This window comes from Armigeres subalbatus, chromosome 3 (genome assembly GCF_024139115.2).
Source record: "Armigeres subalbatus isolate Guangzhou_Male chromosome 3, GZ_Asu_2, whole genome shotgun sequence".
NCBI classification, from domain to species: domain Eukaryota; kingdom Metazoa; phylum Arthropoda; class Insecta; order Diptera; family Culicidae; genus Armigeres; species Armigeres subalbatus.
Window position 1 is genome coordinate 244,931,441 of NC_085141.1, and position 20,992 is coordinate 244,952,432.

Here is a 20,992-nt window from a genome sequence, read left to right on the forward strand (position 1 = left end):
CTCTCTTGTAATAAACATTTGTTGAGGCATGAAACATACACCAATGTCTTTGAAAGGGTATAAATAAAAAGTTGAAAACAAACCACGCTCCAGTAGAAACGTAGAGTAAAAAACGACAGAAAGGTGCATCTTCAACATTTCTGATTTGCTTGAGTTATCATCACCTTTCAAAATGGTTAACGCAGAAAAAATCAACATAGAACTTTTCAATGTAAAAATACGACTCACTTCTAGGGGGATCGATCATCTGACCGCGTATTGAAAAACCGATCCTGATCATACCTGGGTGTGACTTATTTGAAAATCAGTGAACCCATTAGCATTGATTTCGTTTTGAACACTTGTGACGTGGATGGTTTTGGTTCAGTACCGAATTCGGGCCAATTAGTCCCTAAAACCAGAGTCTATTATATAGAGTTGCGCAAAGAGGATCTTCTTACCCTTATTCTGAATGATGCTCTTGTTATTATGTTGAAAACTTTCATTTTTGTTCAACCCTTCAAGTGACTTCATGGGAGTGATCACTTCTAAAGCTTTTTAATTCGATAACCAAAGTCACCTACAGAGTGCAAACACGTGAGTTTCTTGTTGCAACTTTATTGGGGGGTGTATTGAAGTTTTTTGAAGCTGTTTCTAGAACAAATCTAATACATTTCAATTCATGAGTTTTAATTCGCCATAATAATCATCAGGCGATAACAATACTTCCGCCTTACCAACAATCATTTGTTTACTTTGCTCGATAGGTAGACGGTTTGACAGTTCAATAGGTAGATTTGGCTTCACTCTTTGCGTAACTCTATATATAATAGACTCTGCCTAAAACCTTAATAGCCGAAACTCCAGATCGCGACAACTAACCCGAACTAAATTCAACGATAGATAATGTGATAATATTCCACGTCAAATGCAACATGCCGCATCGAGATCGGCTGAAATTATGTACTCCATCAACGATAAACACGTTCGCGTAACGCGACACCATTTGCAGAACACTGTTTGTTGATCAGCGTAACGCGGCGGGTTTTAAATCAATCCAGAAATTTTTCATATAATATCCGTTTTTATCCGTAATTTGAATTCACATCCTCATTTCTATTAATGTATACGAGAAATGCTTGGAATAAACCGAGATTCCAAACCTTATACCAGAGCTAAAAAACGCACTTGCATTGCCAATTGCAAAAAAGTGCATTTCAGCGATGGTGTCGCGTTACGAAATGCAGCGCGTTATATTAATCATATTGAAAGCGAAAAATCTTAAAATTAATATACCATCAGAAAAGAAATTTGGTGAGGATAATTTTAAACCTGTTTAATCATATGTCCCCGAAGTTAATTTTCGAATGCGGACCTAATTTCTCACTGAAAGTTGACTCCTCATGGTGTCGCGTTACGCTGGAATGTGTCTAAAGGCCTCATTGGCCACTCCCGAAACCTTGCGTAGTGCCCCAAGGAGACCTGTAGAAGGCAATATTTTCGTTTTCGACCAAAACAGGTCTAGCGATAGCGCTTTCTCCATACAGAAAAAAATAATGAAAAATAAACAGCGCGTAAAACTTGACATGCGGCAATTTACACTATTTTACGCTGAAATGGTCATTTTCCTAACAAGATTGCTTACAACTTGTATGCAATATCGACTAATTACGTCAAATAATGTATACATTTAGGCTATACCCCATGTGGAATTACGCTAATAATGGCGTTCCATTTATGTGCATGATTTTTAGCGTAAATTTCAATGTATTTTTACGGCTTTTTGGCTAATAAACCTGTGACGTCTTCGTAAGGGGCAAGACCACATTTGGTACTCCCGGAACAACACGGGATTCCCCGTGGAACCTGCATCTGTTTTCAGATCAAAACGTATCATGAGACTGCTCATTCTTTATGATCGTCCACGAACAAACTAAATAATAAGTCAGTAAAGTAAGAAAGACTTCATTGCCCGTCCATAGAACCTCATGGAGTGCTACGGGAGGACCTGTAGGAACGGTACCAAAGACCTCATAGGCCACTTCTGGAGCATTATGTATTGCCCTGGTGGAACCTGTATGGGGGTACATTGTCATGTGTAAACCAAAACGTGTCATGCTACAGCTTATTCTTCACGGTTTCTCGCGAAAAAACCGGAACATGACGGAGTTCCACGGGGAAACCTATATGAGGGAATTTTTTTGTTTGCAGGCCAAAGCAAATCATGCGACGAACGATCACGCGATCTGCCAAAATATTGTGTTCTGCATTACGCGGCCGGTAATAAAGTTAATCATTTCAGTGCGTGTTTTTTTCTTGTTTCGGACAGCAAAACGATCGCGCGACCTGCCGAAATATTGTGTTCTGCATTGTGCGGCCAGTAATAAAGTTAATCAGTTCAGTGCGTGTTTTTTTTCGGAGTAGCTATCGAGCAAGCGTTGTGCAGTGCGTGTTTTAGTCGTCGCGAAGTAGTTAAGATATCGAATCAGCCTTTGGGAAAATACGTAAGACACGCGTTGCTTTTCCGTTTTTGTATCATCATGAATATGGCGTAGTTCAAATGAAATAATTAGTCGCTTACCAAGGCGATTTCCAATATATTTCCTTCCCAAATAACGTAAAATTCCTTTCCAGTGGAGATGCAGAGGATTCCTCGGTCTCTTGTAGCAATGAGTGTCGAACTAATTTTCCTCCCCTTATCCTAATTGACTGTGAGGACGTGGTCGGCATCGTTGTTGATCTTGAATTAAAGAAACTCCGAAGCATGTACACCCAGGTTTTTTACACGGTTGGATTTCATTAATTTCTCAGTGAACCTGAACTTTCACAGTTTTTTAAATACCCCCTGAATTTTCTTTGATTTTTTGTGAATTTTTTCGTGGGGTTAACTGATTGCTGTATAGACGAATCCAAGTAAAAATAAGAAGAAGACACACGACGGTGTTAACTTTGACAGATCCTACATCACAGCATAGGGAGATCATTTTAAAATGCTTATAATAAATTCTAGACAAAATGTAATTAAAATCTGATTGATGTATGGAACGGAAAAAGTTCCGAACTGTATGATAGATACATTTTTGGAAAATATTCAAAAAATTGAGATAAGCTTCCAGATACGTAATTCAGAACTTTTTCCGTACCGTACATCAATCAGATTTTAATTACAATTTGTCTAGAATTTATTATAAGCATTTTGAAATGATCTCCCTATGCTGTGCTGTAGGATCTGTCAAAGTTAACACCGTCGTGTGTCTTCTTCTTATTTTTACTTGGATTCGTCTATTAACGCTGAAGGTCTTAAACGACCAAAACAAAACCGTGTAAAAAAACCTGGGTGTACAGTAGGGTGGCTCAAAAAACACTTTTTCAAATTTTTTGATGGGCCGCCCTCTTATTCGGTTCTATTTGATGCCCTGATGCTCTGGACAAAATTTCAGCCAAATCGGTCAACGTTTGGGCGGTGCTAAACTCGTTGGAAGTTTATATGGAAAAATGTATGCAGAAACATCCTAAAACAGTGATTTGCAGTTGGACGGCACAATTTACGATCAAGAACCATGATACTCATTCAGTTCTTGTAAAATAAAATACAGAACGTTATGCTGAAAACCGCGAGAAGATTAGAGTTTATTACGCAAAGATATTAGCATTTTACTGGAGTGTTGTAGGGGTGAATTTATTTCTTTTCAAAGGTAAAAGAAACGAAATTTGCTCAAACCCCACTGCAGAGAAATGCTAATAACTTAAGCTAATTAGCCAGGCAAACTCGAATCTTCTCGCGGTTTTCTGCATAACATTCTGTATTAAATTCTCCAAGATCTGAATGAGTATCATAGTTCTTTATCGTAAGTTATGTAGTCCAGCTGAAATTTACTGTTTTTGGATGTTTCTGCATACATTTTTCCATATAAACTTCCAACGAGTTTAGCACCGCCCAAACGTTGACCGATTTGGCTGAAATTTTGTCCAGAGCATCAGGGCATCAAATAGAACCGAATAAGAGGGCGGCCCATCAAAAAAAAAAATTGAACAAAGTTTTTCCCATACTAATTTTAGCCACCCTAGTGTACAGTTAGAATAGCTTTCTAGTCACGAGAAAACTATTCAATTGGTGAGTTGTGCATTATTTGTTGTTTCTCGGCCAATCACAACTAGCAACTACGATGGGTACAGTCAATAAAGCTAAGCTAAGCAAAGCAAATCATGCGACAACTCGTTCTTATGAAAAAAAAGATCTGATGGGGCTGTAAAACATGAATCTATGACAAAAGGTCGAAAGACAAAAGGTCGAAAGGACAAAAGGCCGAAAGACAGAAGGTCGAAAAGACTAAAGGTCGAAAGGATAAAAGGTCGAAAAGACAAAACGTCGAAAAGGGCAGAAGGTCGAAAGGACAAAAGGTCGAAATTCACAAAAGGTCGAATGGGACAAAAAGTCGAAAAGGACAAAAGGTGGAAAGGGACAGAAGGTCGAAAGCGACAAAAGGCCGAAAAGGACAAAATGTTGAAAGGGACAAGAACAAGTTGATAAAATGTTAGGTGCATTCCAAAAGAATTTGTGAAATGCATTTAACGTCAAGCAAAACTAACACACTAATATCATCAATCAAAGTTCAAGAATGAGCAATTTTCAAAGAAGGAGTAATTACTATGAAATAATCTTTTTAAAAACTAGATAGTTCTGTTACAAATAAAAAAAATGTTGATTTAGAAAATTAATAAAACTTGTATTGTGCGAGACAGAGTGGCCTACACTGTTGCTCCTTTATTTTCCCTATTTTTAACAATCAAATAAAATTTATTTATAGAGTGTACGCAGTGACATTCTGACGTGTAATACGAGCCGGTGTATTTGATGTGCGCGTGCTCCATCTAGATTGTTCTAGATTGCTTTGAGAATAATTCAACTGTTGTACTCACTGATTGAATTTTATTTAGGTTATTATTTAAAATTGTGTAAAATAAAAAATAGAGTTTTTGCCAACTGTGTAAGACAACTTTGGTGCGAGATTGATTCTCTCCGTTTCAGTTTCTTGCCTATTTCAATATTTTTCCCCTTTCGACTGTTGTTCTTTTTGATATGTTTTTTTTCGGACTTTTGACCCGTTCGACGTTTTGCCCTTTCGACCTTTTGTCCTTTCGACTTTTTGTCCTTTTCGACCATTTGTCCCTTCGACCTTTTGTCCTTTCGACCTTTTGTCTTTCGACCTTTTGTCTCTAACTCGTAAAACATAATAGACCTTAATTCCGATTCCAGTTCCTTCACAGGGTGTCCCAGGGGAACCTCTTACTGTGGACGTTTCCGTTTGCCGACCAAAAAGTGTCATGCGACAGCTTATGTTTCACTGTTTCTCATAAACATGGTTCCGGTGTTTTTGTAAAGGGTGGAAGTCCTCACTAGCTACCCCTGTAAAAAAAATAACTGGCTGGGCAGTAAGGACCTGTAAGAGGGAACATTCTCGCTTGCAGACAAAAGAGTATCATATGATAGTGAATTCTTCACGGTTTTTCACGAATAAACTTCTGGTGTCTTCGTGAAGTGTAAATGACCTCACTGGTCACATCCGGAATCCTACAGAGTACGCAGTATATCTCCAGGAGAGGATATTTCAGTTTGTAAACCAAAATGTGTCATGCGTCAGTTCTTTTCCATGCTTAATTAATTATGAGTCTGAGTCTGTGAATAACAATAAAATAAACCGCATTGACCGCTTTCCCAATCTAATGGGTACGAGGAGGAACCATTTCTTTTAATTTTCAATTTTTCTTCCTTTTTTACATAAATTAACCTCAAAGTCACTTCAAATCTTGTACTTTCTAAAATAGCAATAAACTTAAATATAATTTGTTTATTTTTTATTTTTAATAATAGTAAACTACTAATAAATCATTCAATTTTTCGCACTTTACAGACTCATCTGAAGATTATTTGTGGTATATCATTATAAATAACATAACACGTTTTGGTCTGAAACATGGAAATGTGTCCTTCTTCAGGTTCTTTCGGGGAACTTCGTGTTGTTCCGAAAGTTGCATATGAGTAGAATGAGCGTCGGTCTAAAAATCATCGGCGGTGGCGTTTTTAGCTTCTCGGCGAAAGCTATTTTGGCCGGCGGCGTGAATCAGCTTGACGGTTTTTAAATATTTTTCTGATGATAATTTTAAAACATTAACGAGATTTCGCCAGACAAATCTAATCATCAGATTTTTTTTTAATTTGCCACAAGAAATGCTTTGGAATTTGCAAGGAAAGCGCTTTTAAATTCGTAACAAAACTTCGGAATATATAAATGAAAATGTTTGGTATTACTAATGGAAACTATTTGGAACTTCCATGGGGAATCCGTCGGCATTTTCACTAAAATTGCGGTAGGGTCTTTTGACTGAAAGACATTCGACAAAAAGATATTCGGCTGAGTTGTTTAGTCGAATTCTATTTGGCCGAATTGAACATCGAAAACAGTTGGATCGAACATGCCATTTAGCTATAAGCGACATAATAAGGAACCGGTAACTCGGCCGTTTGCTCAAGCAGGTCGTTTGGCAGAATAAGTCATTTGGGCGGAAATATTGTTTGGCCAAATTGGTCGTTTCACAGAAAGGGCCAATTGGACAAACGGATCATACGGTCGAAAATATAATATGCTGAACGGATTATATGACCAAAAATGTCGCCAAATGGCCCTTTCTGTCAAACGACCATTCCAGAAAAAAACGAACCTATTCTGGGCAAATGACACTATCGGGCAAATTAAATTTTCGATCAGATGGGTTGTTCGGCAAAACAACTTTCGATCATCGGCCCTTCCCGTCGTTTTGGCCGAAAGTTATTTGTTCGAATGCCACTTGGCCGGATAACACGTTAGTCCGAAAGTAATCTAGCCGAATTAAATTAGGCTGGAATTAGCAATCCTATAACCAGAGACCGGCGGAGTGAAAAACTTTTTTTTTTGTCTTTATTTTGGAGACTTGCAGCCCGAGGCTGGCTCGCCTCCGGGATGAGTGAAAAACTGTAGAAATGGCAACGTATAAAAATGCATGAAATCGTGAAAATAATACTGGCCGCACTTGAACTTTTTGCTTGCTTCTTATGGAAGCAAAAAGTAAACAAGTCGAATTGGAACCGCTTTTGACGGTTCGATTGGAAACAAGATGGCGTCTTCGCCGATCTCTTATTCTAGTATATCTAGCTGGAATGGACATTTGGCCGAAACGGTTCTTCTTCTTCTTCTTCTTCTTCTTCATTGACATTACATCCCCCACTTGGACATTACCGCCTCGTAGCTTAGTGTTCATTAAGCACTTCCACAGTTATTAATTAACTGCGAGGTTTCTAAACAAAGTTACCATCTCTGCATTCGTATATCATGAGGCTAACACGATGCTACTTTTATGCCCAGGGAAGTCGAGACAATTTCCAATCCGAAAATTGTCTAGACCTCCACTGGGAATCGAACCCAGCCACCCTCTGCATGGTCTTACTTTGTAGCCGTGCATTATTCCGCACGGCTAAGGGGGGCCCCAATCGGTCATTTGACCGAAAATGCCGTTTGGCTGAACAGGACATTCGGTCGAAAGAGCCGTTTGGCCGAAATAGACGTTTGAGCCTAACGGCCCAACTTTCAAGGCCAAATGACCATTTCGGCCATGTCGTTCGGCCTTTAACCATATATTTAGTCTGCAAACGGCAAGGATGTTATCGATCATTGCGTTCGATCATTTAGTAGTTTGTCAATAACTCATGCCAGAAGTTTAATTTCAAAATGTGTAGTATGGTGGAATTCTAGTTTTTCTACAACTCTGCCTAATGGTTCGTTGTCAGAATTCAACTAATAACGGAGTTATAGCCTGTCATAAGACGAGTTTGAACAATCCCATTGAATTCCACCACTTAATTGTATCCTGACAGATACGTATTTCGACCTCAACAGTAAGGCCGTCTTCAGTGTCTTGTACTTGACTCGACTTGAAGAAAATGATCGCAGCTTACACTATTTATACTATGCGTAGGTATAATAATTTATCTAGGTACTTATCTTACTACGGTGCTTATTTCTACTCGCTTGATGCGCTTAATGCTTAGGTATAAACTTGAAGAGCCAGGAGCTACCATTTCCTTGATCTTTATTCAACAACCGCATTTGTACCTGTCGGTAGATTTCCAAGCTCTCAGCAACATCAAGTTTCCACGGAGAAGAGACATTTCTTAAAATTTTAATGTTTGATGTCGTAATTGAATGATTTTCCTGATATACATGTTCAGCTACCTTAGACCTAAACTCATAATTTAATCCCTTATCAGTTTCCCTCTTAGCCTTACTTACTTCTGCAATATGTTCTTTGAACGCTAGTTATAGCGCTAGTTGCAGTAACTTAAACTAAATGAATGGAATTTTGTTATCATTTAGTCTAAGTTACTGAAACTATAGTTGTAACTCCGTTACTAGTGCAATTCAAACAACAAACCAACAACAAACACAGTTGCAGAAAAACCTTCGCACTAGAAGTCCACCATACAACTCATTTTGAAATTCAGCTTCTGGAATGAGTTATTGACAAACTACTAAATGATCGAACGCGAATTACTAAATGATCGATAACATTCTTGGCAAACGGGAATGTCCTTCCGATATAAGTTCACCAGGGGCTCTCCGCAAGGTTTCGGGGATAGTTAATGAGGTCTTTCGCCCTTTACAAAAACACCAAAAGCTTATTCGTAAGAAAATGCCCGCTCCTACAGGTCCTCCCGTAGCACTCCATAATGCTCTATGGGCGGCCAATGAGGTCTTTCGTACTTTACTGACTTATTAGAAATTTATTCGTGAGCAATCATGAGCTGTCGTATGACACGTTTTGTTCTGCAAACAGAATTGTTTCCTCCTACAGGTTACCCCGGGGAGGATTGGCCAATGTGGTCTTTGGCCCCTTACGAAAACGCCACAGGTTTGCCAGAATTTGGCAGAAACCGTGACGAATGCGCTATCGCATGACCTGTTTTGATTGAAAACGGAAATATTGCCTCCTACAAGTTCCCTTGTTGCACTCCATAAGGCTCCGGCAGTGGCCAATGAGGTCTTTTGCACTTTACAAACTCTTCAGACGTTTATTCGTGAGAAATCATGGAGAATAAGCGGTCGCATGATATGTTTTTGGCTAAAAATGTTCTCTCCTACTACCTCCCCCGAAAAATCTGGGAACATCCTAAAGACGCTCACAAACACTTCAGAAGTTCTAAAAAATCACTAATAGAACCGTGTTAACTTATTAAACCGCACTGGTGGCAAGTGTACGTTTTTCAATATTTGATGAAGGCTGAATGGAGTAAACCGGAACGTTATTAAAAAACGGAAATTGTTTATTTTTCATCACCGATAAAAATCAACAAACCAGAAAATATAAAGTTTTAGGGTGACCGAAACCCCATCAAACAAAAAAATAGGTCCTACCAAAGATTTATTAGCTTACGAGTACAAATAGTGCACCGTCTACACTACAAAAATTCCACACATTTTTATTGGCAAAAATCTATTAATTTAATTCATGATTCTAATTAGTGCACACATAACCACTCTCCACGCGAAGTACAAATATAATCTATAATCAAATAAAATGTATGTGTGGTCTCTAATATGCAGTTATTGAATCTATGTGTGGGTACAAATTGCATATATTTGGGTCGCCAAATTGCAAAAATTTATGTGTGCGACAAATATATTCAATATAAAGAATTTTTTCGGTGTAGGAATCAATTTGATCATTTTATATCACTAATATTGCTGTTATACAGAAAACTTCGAGCTCATATTAAACAACAAATGTTGTAATTATCAACACAATTTTGTGTAACAACTTGTAATTCACTACCCGTTCCCATGAAACCGGGTAGAAACCTTCTCGTGGTGTGTTACTTAATATGATGCCTCAATATGATACTATGGTCACATTGCTCTTGGTCTCTTGGTTTCATCCTCTCCCTCCTTACGGTGAAGATAAGCGTGGTCAGTACTAGCAGTAATATTCATGCTTTTGTTGTTTTTGCCTTTTCTTGATTTGTGATAGCATTCTAGATAAGGATTTCAAAAATAAAACACTAGTTCGCAATCTACAAATTATTTCTCGAGTCACCACGAGTACGCTGGCTTCTATCCCTCTCTTACTAACTGAAAAAATAAATGATATTGATTGTATATATCGCAAAGAACCATGGCTCCGTAAAGTGTTATACACGCCTGAGCCTACCAAATAAACGAACTTGGAAAAAAAAATCTACAAATTATATCATAACAATGCTAATGCAACTTGTAGCTCTATCCCCGGTTTAAAACTTCATGCAAAAGTCACTATTTGGTCAATTTTTCTGCATTTGATAGTAACTATTTGGTCACTTTTTCTGCAATTGAAAGTCACTATTTGGTCACTTTTTCGTCATCGTTGGTCACTAAAGTCACTATTTTGAACGGCATTCATCGCTAGCAGCCCTGTATATACCAGAAATTTTCCCAGATCATTATATAATTTCGAATAATATCGATTAACTAGAAGTCTTTCTGTCCATTAGTTCTAGTTTTTATCCAAATTGATTTATTTTATGCAAATTTGTGCTATGTCAATATTTTCGCGTTATCCTCTTCTGACCCTTGTAAATAAATTGCTATTTGGAAGCGTAACATGATAATTTTACGAACCGTTTCTCCAACTGGAGAAAACATGAATTTGAAGATTCCGATACAGATACACATTTTTTGAGCAAAAATGGCAATACATTAATTAATAGTTTCGTAGCCGACAAAAAGCATTTTCAAATATGTAAGCAAGCTTTGTATAGTTGTACAGAAACCTCCAATGGCTTAGTATTTTCAGTTGAAGCTCTAACGAACAAAGTCGATAGAAAAAAATTATTAAGGGCCACAATGTTCCATTATCTGTTTTTTTTGCTTATAGATTTTTTTCGTATTTATTTTTGCGTTGAGTTGACGTATCCTGGTTATTTAGTTCCAAGGTTATATTCTACAATTTGTAAGGAAAACCATGCCTATCTTTAGAATTTTACTTCTCTACTGGGACCGCACATAGCTCCTGTGTGTGGTTATGTGTCCGACCCGACCACTTGCGTGGCATGATGCTTTTTACTTTTGGGAAATCAAAGATCAGTCCGCGCCACCGACGAATGCACCCTCAACGTGGTATCGGCTGTAGTTGGTCCTTTCTATCATGTTTCGATTTTTCGTAGTTTGTTTCCGTCATGTGTAGCGTTACGATGTACACCTATGTACGCTTTATGTTGTTCACTTTTTAATATGCTTTTTGGGAATTGATGGCTCACGCTATGGGATAGTGCAAAGTCCTATTAACCATTTCGAATGCGTTTTTTTCTTTCTCGTTGGCCTATTTTTACAGGACTGGATGATTATACGACGCACAACAAATACCACGATGTCGATAAAGTTGGCGAAGACGACGTGTTTATGGTGAGTTCAACTTTTGTGATGTTGTCATTAGTAATTTGAAGTTTGCCGTGAACAGGTGTCTAAAGAAATCCTTTTCGCGTTACTTCCGTTTCTTTCCAGACATTGGATCTACCAGTAGAACCTTCTGAATCGCGATCAAATTCTGAAGGCAGTGGAAGTCACCGTAAGTATTTTTATTATTTTGTGACCAAATGTACTGTTTTCTGAGTTCTGCAGTTCTTTACTTAAAAGATAATGAAATGATATTTTTGCAATTCCTGATCATAATACCTGGTTTACAGTTGGCATTTGAGTGATAAAACGGCCTACTTTTCCATACCAATGAAATGGGTGCTTTAATGAACATTATGCAACTCAAATGGGTTGCATCAAATCCATTAGAGAACAGTAGTTACATAACCTCAATTGGATCAATTAGCTTGAGTAAGCATAAATAGCATTCTTATTATGTCACAAATAATTTGATGGGCAGACATCAAATTCTCCAAAGGCAGGTTTATCTACCGCTTTATGGTCTGTCGAGCATACAAGGTGGCACGATAACATGGAATATATTTATTTCCTGCAGCAGCATGATATTTTGGTAAGATTGATCATGTGCACCGATTTATCATATTAAAGCCCATTTTTCGTCATTGCAAAAAAATAGCGTGTGTGCAAGCTACAAAACTCGATTTTTTCAGCACTCGTAGTATTTATCCGTACGTACAACTCGTGCTGAAAACATCATTTTTTTCCAACTAGTTACACAAACTACTATTAAACGTGGAGAAGTTTATCCGTTTGCGAGATTCAAATAATGCTGACGCTCACATGGATATTCATTTTGATAGTGCAGAGCCGATTATGAATATGTTCAGAAATGAGGTGGCAAAGAAAAGAGATGGACTCCACCAAAAACAATCGATTATAGTTGCTGTATATTATATATTACTGTTGCCATTGGACAATTTATTTAGCCACATTTGTGAAAAGGCTCAAATTTTGAAAACTGGAGTGAAAAATTCCGAGCAGTAACAAATTGTAAAAGAGTTGCTTAGATGCCCTCGAACTAAAGACCATTATTTGCTCGTACTTTGCAAAATTCGTATAATCTTTCAATAACATATTTCAGACAAATCTCTCAATAAAATTTGGAACGGTAAAACAATTAGATGCTTTGTTGAAATCGATGTACAATATGACTTATATTGTTTGAGTTCGTCGTTGGGAGTTACTCCCATCGTTGAAGTCTCTTGCTATCCTTATACTGCCGAGTCCTTTCAATAAATGGCTCACTTCTGCATTCTTGTTAGACGCTGGATCTTCCAGTAGATAGAACTTTAAACTGCGGGTCAAGAAGTCGAAGGACTTTAGATTGCGGGCCAAAAAGAACACTGACGACTAGTGAAAAATTTCTACCTAGACATTCACTGGACATTTCGAATTTTGGAGGAATTCTTCCATATTTCAATGGATGTATGATTGGTAAGCAGCAAAATGTAGTCCGCTTTTTCGCACTTTTTAGTCCTGTTTAAAGAGTCTGCTCAATGTTTTGCCTTTCTCGTACAACAAAGTTGTACCGAAAGGCTATCATTTCACTCCAAAAACGAACTTTTTATAGAAGCTTCGGAGACCCATAGCGTTATATACCATTCGACTCAGCTCAACGAGCTGAACAAATGTCCGTCTGCCCGTGTGTATGTATGTGTGTATGTGTGTATGTATGTGTGTGCACAAAAGCTACGAAAAACATTAGACAACTTTTCATATAGTAATCTTTAACCGATTTCCTCGCAACAAGTTTTATTCGACAGGGGGCAAAGGCTAGTTGATCACTATTCCGTCATATCAAATTTCAATTAACTAAATACTCGAGAATGATAATTTAAATCAACGAACTTATCACCTGGCGAGATAGAGGAAAGTGTACACTATAATTTTGTACTCATTTGAAACACATTACGATGTTATTTTTTTGAAACAAACTTCAAGCAAACTTTGCATTTTAGATGATTTACACGATTTCTTACTTTATTCGTACGACGAAGGAAATCCAATAGCTTCTTCTCCTAGCAAGACGTTCTAGCAAGGCACACAGCATGATCATCAAAACCATCGAATTTCACTTCCGACATCACGAACGTCCGCACTTACCGCAGTGCGAATATTGAATCCGACCACTACCTCGTTGCAGTATGCCTGCGCTCAAAACTCTCGACGGTGTACAGCACGCGTCGAAGTCGGACGCAGCGGCTTAACATTGGGCGGCTACAAGACGGTAGACTAGCCCAAGAATACGCGCAGCAGCTGGAAGTGGCACTTCCAACGGAAGAGCAGCTAGGCGCAGCGTCTCTTGAAGATGGCTGGAGTGATATTCGATCCGCCATTGGTAGCACCGCAACCGCTGCATTTGGCACGGTGCCCCCGGATCAGAGAAACGACTGGTATGACGGGGAATGTGAGCAGTTAGTGGAAGAGAAGAATGCAGCATGGGCGAGATTGCTGCAACACCGCACGAGGGCGAACGAGGCACGATATAAACAGGCGCGGAACAGACAAAACTCGATTTTCCGGAGGAAAAAGCGCCAGCAGGAAGATCGAGACCGTGAAGAAACGGAGCAACTGTACCGCGCTAATAACACACGAAAGTTCTATGAGAAGTTAAACCGTTCACGTAAGGGCCACGTGCCGCAGCCTGATATGTGTAAGGACATAAACGGGAACCTTCTTACGAACGAGCGTGAGGTGATCCAAAGGTGGCGGCAGCACTACGAAGAGCACCTGAATGGCGATGTGGCAGACGAAGATGGCGGTATGGTGATGAACCTGGGGAAACGCGCGCAGGACATAATTCTACCGGCTCCGGATCTCCAGGAAATCCAGGAGGAGATTGGCCGGCTGAAGAACAACAAAGCCCCTGGGGTTGACCAACTACCAGGAGAGCTATTTAAACACGGTGGTGAGGCACTGGCTAGAGCGCTGCACTGGGTCATTACCAAGATTTGGGAGGAGGAAGTTTTGCCGCAGGAGTGGATGGAAGGTGTCGTGTGTCCCATCTACAAAAAGGGCGATAAGCTGGATTGTAGCAACTACCGCGCAATCACATTGCTGAACGCCGCCTACAAAGTACTCTCCCAAATTTTATGCCGTCGACTAGCACCAATTGCAAGGGAGTTCGTGGGGCAGTACCTGGCGGGTTTTATGGGCGAACGCTCCACCACGGACCAGGTGTTCGCCATTCGCCAAGTACTGCAGAAATGCCGCGAATACAACGTGCCCACACATCATCTATTCATCGACTTCAAAGCCGCATATGGTACAATTTTCTACTAGGTACTGAATCATGTCGATTTCTGTAACGTTATCGTTTGTCTCGGAGTTTCGATGATGAAGTTAACTGCCTATCAACACATCAACTGAGCAGGAGCTTGCCCTATCTGAGTCCTTGCTATCCTCTGGATTACATAAGATCAATGATCTTGTGAACGCGAACGGGAAATTTTTTGACTTGGTGTTCGTAAGTGATCCATGTATCATTGATCTCTTCGAGTCTCCATCTGCTCTTCTAAATATTCACCCTCATCACAAGCCATTAGTTTTAACCGTCGATGTCCGTTCTCGCGATGAAAGATCTGTACCTACATCTAGCGTTGACTACAACTTCAACATATGTGATTACCGAATCGTCAATGCAGGGATTGCTGCCTTGGACTGGAATCAGGTTATGAATCATGACTAAATCGATGATTCTGTTACCGCATTCTATCGGACCATCGAACAGATCATCTGAGGAAACGTGCCGGTCAAAATCTGCCGACCATCCAAACAGCTCAATCAACCCTGGTGGACACTAGAGGCCTGAATAAGAGAAACGCGGATAGAAAATTTGAATCTGCCAACACTGCATTGAATCTTCTTCATCAAAGAGCAACACATGAAAAGGAAGAAATGGTTTATGTAGATAAAATCTCACAATCCGCTATTTAATGTGTCCACATCACATGACAATTGAATCTAATAAATAATGCAATTTAATTTCATAATCTATAGAAATGACTTACATATATTATTGCAAACTAATGTAAAATGCATTCAAATTTGTTTATTTAAAAACGGCATAAAATCAAATTTAGACGTTTTCAGTATTTGAGCCAACATTTTGACTGCTTGACAGGTCTCCTGCTCGATTGGCTGCTGTTTTTTGACGGTTCGATTGGCGGCACATACCTATCCGCGTTTCTCTTATTCAGGCCTCTAGTGGATACCATAGCAACAGCAAATTTGTTTGCCAGTTTCTTCCGCTCAGTACATGACGACAATCATGCACCATTGGATGAAGGCTTCATTGAAAGCCTGAAAGTCATCAAAAGGACTAAGACTAGGTCGCTTACCACTCACCTTTATCAAACAATGTGGTTCATCACTGGCATTGCCCATTGCTTCTATTTTCAATCGATCTATAATCGATTGTGTTCTCCCGGATGCTTGAAAGCTTGCTTCAATCGTTCCCGTCCACAAATCCGGCAACATGCATAGTGTAGAGAACTACCGATATCCATCTTGAACTGTTTTGCTAAAGTCTTTTTCATGGCGTGTTATTCCCAGCAGTATAATCCATAATTTCCGAGCAACACCATGGGTTCATGAAAACGCGCTCGATGACATCCAACCTAAACTCACACAGTTCTAGGCGAATTGGAGAACCGGTGCCAGGTCGATCGAACAACGTGCCTCATGCACTAGCGATTGAAAAACTTGACTGACTGAGCTTACCTACCTGCATCATTTGGAGGTTAAAATCGTACTTATCCTCTCGCAACATGTCATTTCTTCTGGAATACCGCAGGGCAGTCATCTTAGGCCCGCTCATTTCTTTTTGTTAATGACCTGTGTAATAATATGGACTCCGGAAAACTGTTTCATGCAGACAATCTGAAAATTTACCGTGCCATAATATCACTTGTTGATCAAACTGGTGTAACATAAATGGTATGCAGATGAACTTGAACTTGACTAAATGCAAAGCCATAACATTCAGTCGCTGTCGATCTTTTGTAACCTACGACTATTGTCTGAGTGGAGACACACAGCGCTTCAGAGAGTTACGTCGATCAAAGACCTTGGAATCGCTCTCGATAGCAAGCTTTGTTTTACTAAACATGTCTCAGTTACCGTCGCTAAGGTAAACGCTATGCTAGGATTCTTACGGCGTAACACAGCACAGTTCGATGATGTCCTTGTTCTCAAATAGCTGTATTGTACATACTAGAGTATGAGAACAAATCTGGGCTCCGTATCATTCCGTTCAAATCGACCGCTTCGAGAGAATACAGAAACGCTTCATCAACTACGCCTTGCGCAGCTTACCACGGACCGTTGTGCTTTGATTGACTTGCAACCATTAGCAGACCGTGGAGTGATACTTCAAAGAATGTTTATTTTCGACGTCATAACGTGCAACATCATCGACTGTAGTTTTATCCTAGAGAATGTTCGATTTCATGCACCGTCTCGTCAACTCAGAAATCGCCAACTGCTATGAATCCGTGGCCACCGCACCCATTATGGCCAAAATAATCCATTAGATCTATGCTGTACACGATTCAATGAAGTATGTTGTTTTTTGACTTCAATGTTAGTAAATTAGTTTTTAAAAATAGAATTGACCTTTTCCATCAAAATTTGTATCTCGTTTTATTGTCTCAGTCGATTCTTTGGGTGATTTAAGGTCAGCTTTCCCGAAGAACTCATATTTTTTTAAGCCTATTTAAAAAAGCAATGGGTAATGTTTTTAACATAACCGCGAGTAGACGTAGGACTTGTATAAACGTTACGTATTTACATTTAACTCCTAACTTTTGGATCTATGGAGTTTGATTATAGGTATTGATATTGGAAACGACAACTTCTATGCTGTGTAGAATTATTAGCAATTTGTTTATTCGGAACTTCTAAAAATAAAACTAATAATTAAATACATGATTAGAATTGCTTTGTTTCTAACCATTAAGTCCTTATTTACTCAAGCAAATGTAGGGCATTTATAGATTTCTTTTTGATGATAGTATTTGAAGTTTAAAAATTCTATTAACCTTCCGGGACTCGCTTCATTCTGGGCCGCTCACGCAGTCCCGCCTGTGTTGTGAACGAGAAGCGTACTTTTTTCGAAGCTGTTGTACTTTTTACAACGGCGCGAATCCCCGAAGGTTAATGAAATTTCCAGACAAAATGTGCTATTTTGAGGGAACTGTCCCGTTTTAAAGAACAAAGAAATACAGCACCAATTTCGTTGCTTATTTTTGCTAACATGCGTGCTTAATGCTGAAAAAATCACAACAATTAGAAACAAGTCAAGGAGCAGTAACTTTATTCCGAGTCTACGTCAAGTTTAATAATATAATTTCTCAGAAAATGAAAAACAAATAATAAGATAATGTTTATTCAAACATTCTTCAGGAAAAATTTTTTGCGGCACAATTACATGTAATCTAGCGAAATTTTCAAATCTAAAATAAATATTAACACTATTGCAAATTTTTATTTTCATCAGTGTAGTTGATTTTTTTTCTGGGGAATCAGAACTGTTATAGTATAACCATGTTTTAATGTACGTGCCGTTTAGTACCAAGCACAACTTAACATATGGTCAGTCATATGACATGACTCGTACCCATCCCGAGATCATCTGGATTATGAAACCAATCACTTTTCGTGGATGATCAGACAAAATCTCTCTAATTTTATTCTTCTTCAGCCACCACCGCTGCCCTCACTGCCTTAGCCATCATCGGCCTCTAGCCGTGAACTTCGAGCGATGCGATGGGCGATTGCATCCATCGCAACCGACACAACTGCATCCGACCATCATCAAGCACAGAATGACAAAAAAATGCGCCCACTTCTGTCATACATATTCGCCGACCCACCGGCAGTTCTACCGCTGGTGACTGCATGCTGTGTAGGTAAACACAGCGAACGAACGAAACGAAAAATGCGCGAGCAAAAAGCACGTCAGTACGCGCTGCTGTCACTAATTGTAATGACTCGCACACGGCAGGCACTGCTTCTTTTATACACAGAGAAAATCTTGCGGTGAACCCGAAGGCCCGTGACATACCGCATTCTGATGTCCGTGTTAGGAATGCACGGGATTGGTTACATATGAAATTTTTGCTGACTTTGACAAGAATTGAAATTTTCAATAGCATATCGTTAATAATCTTAAGTTTCAATGAAATGAAGTCGATTGATATATAAATCTTAAAAATCGAAAGATAAAGGCGCTAGTAACGTTCAAAATCTTCCCTTCCAGCGTAACGCTCTCGATTTCCAAAAATCTAAATGACACCCAGTATAGTAAAGAAAGACGTAAGCCCTACGTCAAAATCGAAAACAAAACCCGATGAAGTGCTGCACGTGTGAACCAGCCTGAAAATTCACCCGACGTTCGTTTAAAGTCGGGCAAATGTTAGACCCATCTCGAAAAACAGCACTTTTTTGATTTTTTGTTTAAAATTTTAAAAATATTTAGAGGCATAAAAAAATATGGGTTCTTTGGGAAAGTTGGGCTTAAAAAAATAAGAATCGATTGAGCGAATAAAATGTTTCGACGGAAAAGGTCAATTAACTTAAACAATCAGTCTGTGCACTCTATAAAATGAAGACGGTGTTCAAATAATTAAAGTAATATTTATTGTTCGAGGTGGTTGAAGAATTCGTGTACCTGGGCTCACTGGTGACCGCCGATAACGATACCAGCAGAGACATTCGGAGGCGCATAGTGGCTGGAAATCGTACGTATTTTGGACCCCGTAAGACGCTCCGATCGAATAGAGTTCGCCGCCGTACCAAACTGACTATCTACAAAACGCTTATAAGACCGGTAGTTCTCTACGGACACGAGACCTGGACGATGCTCGTGGAGGACCAACGCACACTGGGAGTTTTTGAAAGGAAAGTGTTGCGTACCATCTATGGTGGGGTGCAGATGGCGGACGGTACGTGGAGGAGGCGAATGAACCACGAGTTGCATCAGCTGTTGGGCGAACCATCCATCGTTCACACCGCGAAAATCGGAAGACTGCGGTGGGCCGGGCACGTAGCCAGAATATCGGACAGTAATCCGGTGAAAATGGTTCTCGACAACGATCCGACGGGAACAAGAAGGCGAGGTGCACAGCGGGCAAGGTGGATCGATCAGGTGGAGGACGATTTGCGGACCCTCCGCAGACTGCGTGGTTGGCGAAGTGCAGCCATGGACTGAGGTGAATGGAGAAGACTTTTATGTGCAGCACAGGCCACTCCGGCCTTAGTCTGATAATAAATAAATAAATTATTGTTCTACTGAAAATCTATTCTGGAATGAACTCCCGAAAGGTGTAAAACATAACATAACAAAATATGGTACCCGTTCCATGGTACGGCCTCTTACCCTCGAGGAACCGTCGACAGGTCCTAGAAGAGGAAACCTAAAACCCCAGAATACTGATCTATAGCCAACGGTTGTCCTAGGAATCTAGGATCAATGGAGGTAATGGGGAGGTTTTCGGATTTGTATAAAATCGGAAGCTTGGAGATAAGGTTACAAACAGTTTATTTACGGTAAGTTAATGTTAGACTGCCTACGAGGCTAACTTACTGCTCGACAGCGTGCACGAATCGTCGATGGTAATGTGGGTCTAGGCTCGATAGATTAGCCGACGGGTGGCTTGGGTTGACGGTTTGGTCGACTGATGGGCGGACTGCACGGGCTGGCGGATGATGATAGTCGCAGGATTGGCTTGGCTTGCTGGTTCGGCTGCCAGAATGGCTGACGGGTGACGTTGTCCTCGATTTGTTGTCGGATGCCCAAGATGAGTCGACGGATGGTGGAACTCGTTGGATTGCGTTGTACTCGGTAGTTATGGCCGACGATTTGTCGGCAGAGGCCCAAAAAGGCGTCGACGGATGGCGGAACTAGGCGAAGTTGTAACGCGAATTTCCGACAGATGGATCGGCTGACGGATGGCGCGACTCGTCGGGATTGCCGACGGATGGAGCGATGCGGAACTTGGAGGTTTTGTAATGAATGGTTCGGCCGACGGATGGCGTGGCCGGTTGGAGGGCTGACGAATGACGTTGTCCTTACACGACTTGTGGACGGATATCCAAAATGGGTTGACGGATGATGGAACTCTTCGAATCGCCGATGGAGGGTTCAGCCGATTGATGGCGTGATTCATCGGAATGGCTTACGGATGGCGCGATGCGTGGACTTGTCCAACGGACGGTAAAACTCGCTCAATTCAGCCCAAAGCAACCGGTTTCAGAAGGAGTGCAGGCTCTCCAGCCAACAAACCTTTAACAAATTAAGTTTTCGGAGGGAAATCGCTATCGAACTTTGACTGCCGAAACCCAAGAGAACACGGCATCGCATTGTTCGCTTCCCGGTACCTCATTTCGGCCATCGTCCACATACTCATACGTTCCGTAAGCCATTACGCTAGCATCCCATCTACCAATAACGGAAGCCTTCATGCTGCTACCAAGCAAGTGGGTGGGTTTAACCAGAGCAAAAAGTGTTC

At 40.1% G+C, this 20,992-nt stretch overlaps 1 protein-coding gene across 6 annotated transcripts in view; it reads left to right on the forward strand.

The window, feature by feature from the left end:
- LOC134222335 (sprouty-related, EVH1 domain-containing protein 1) overlaps positions 1-20,992 on the forward strand; it is a 125,644-nt gene that overhangs the window by 83,218 nt on the left and 21,434 nt on the right. For 5 of the 6 annotated variants that reach the window (XM_062701491.1, XM_062701490.1, XM_062701492.1 and 2 more), the window contains exons 4-5: positions 11,377-11,447; positions 11,547-11,610. In XM_062701491.1, the coding sequence (XP_062557475.1) occupies positions 11,377-11,447; positions 11,547-11,610 (135 nt within the window). The remainder of the gene's footprint in view (positions 1-11,376; positions 11,448-11,546; positions 11,611-20,992) is intronic. The other variant, XM_062701493.1, reaches the window with a different exon arrangement.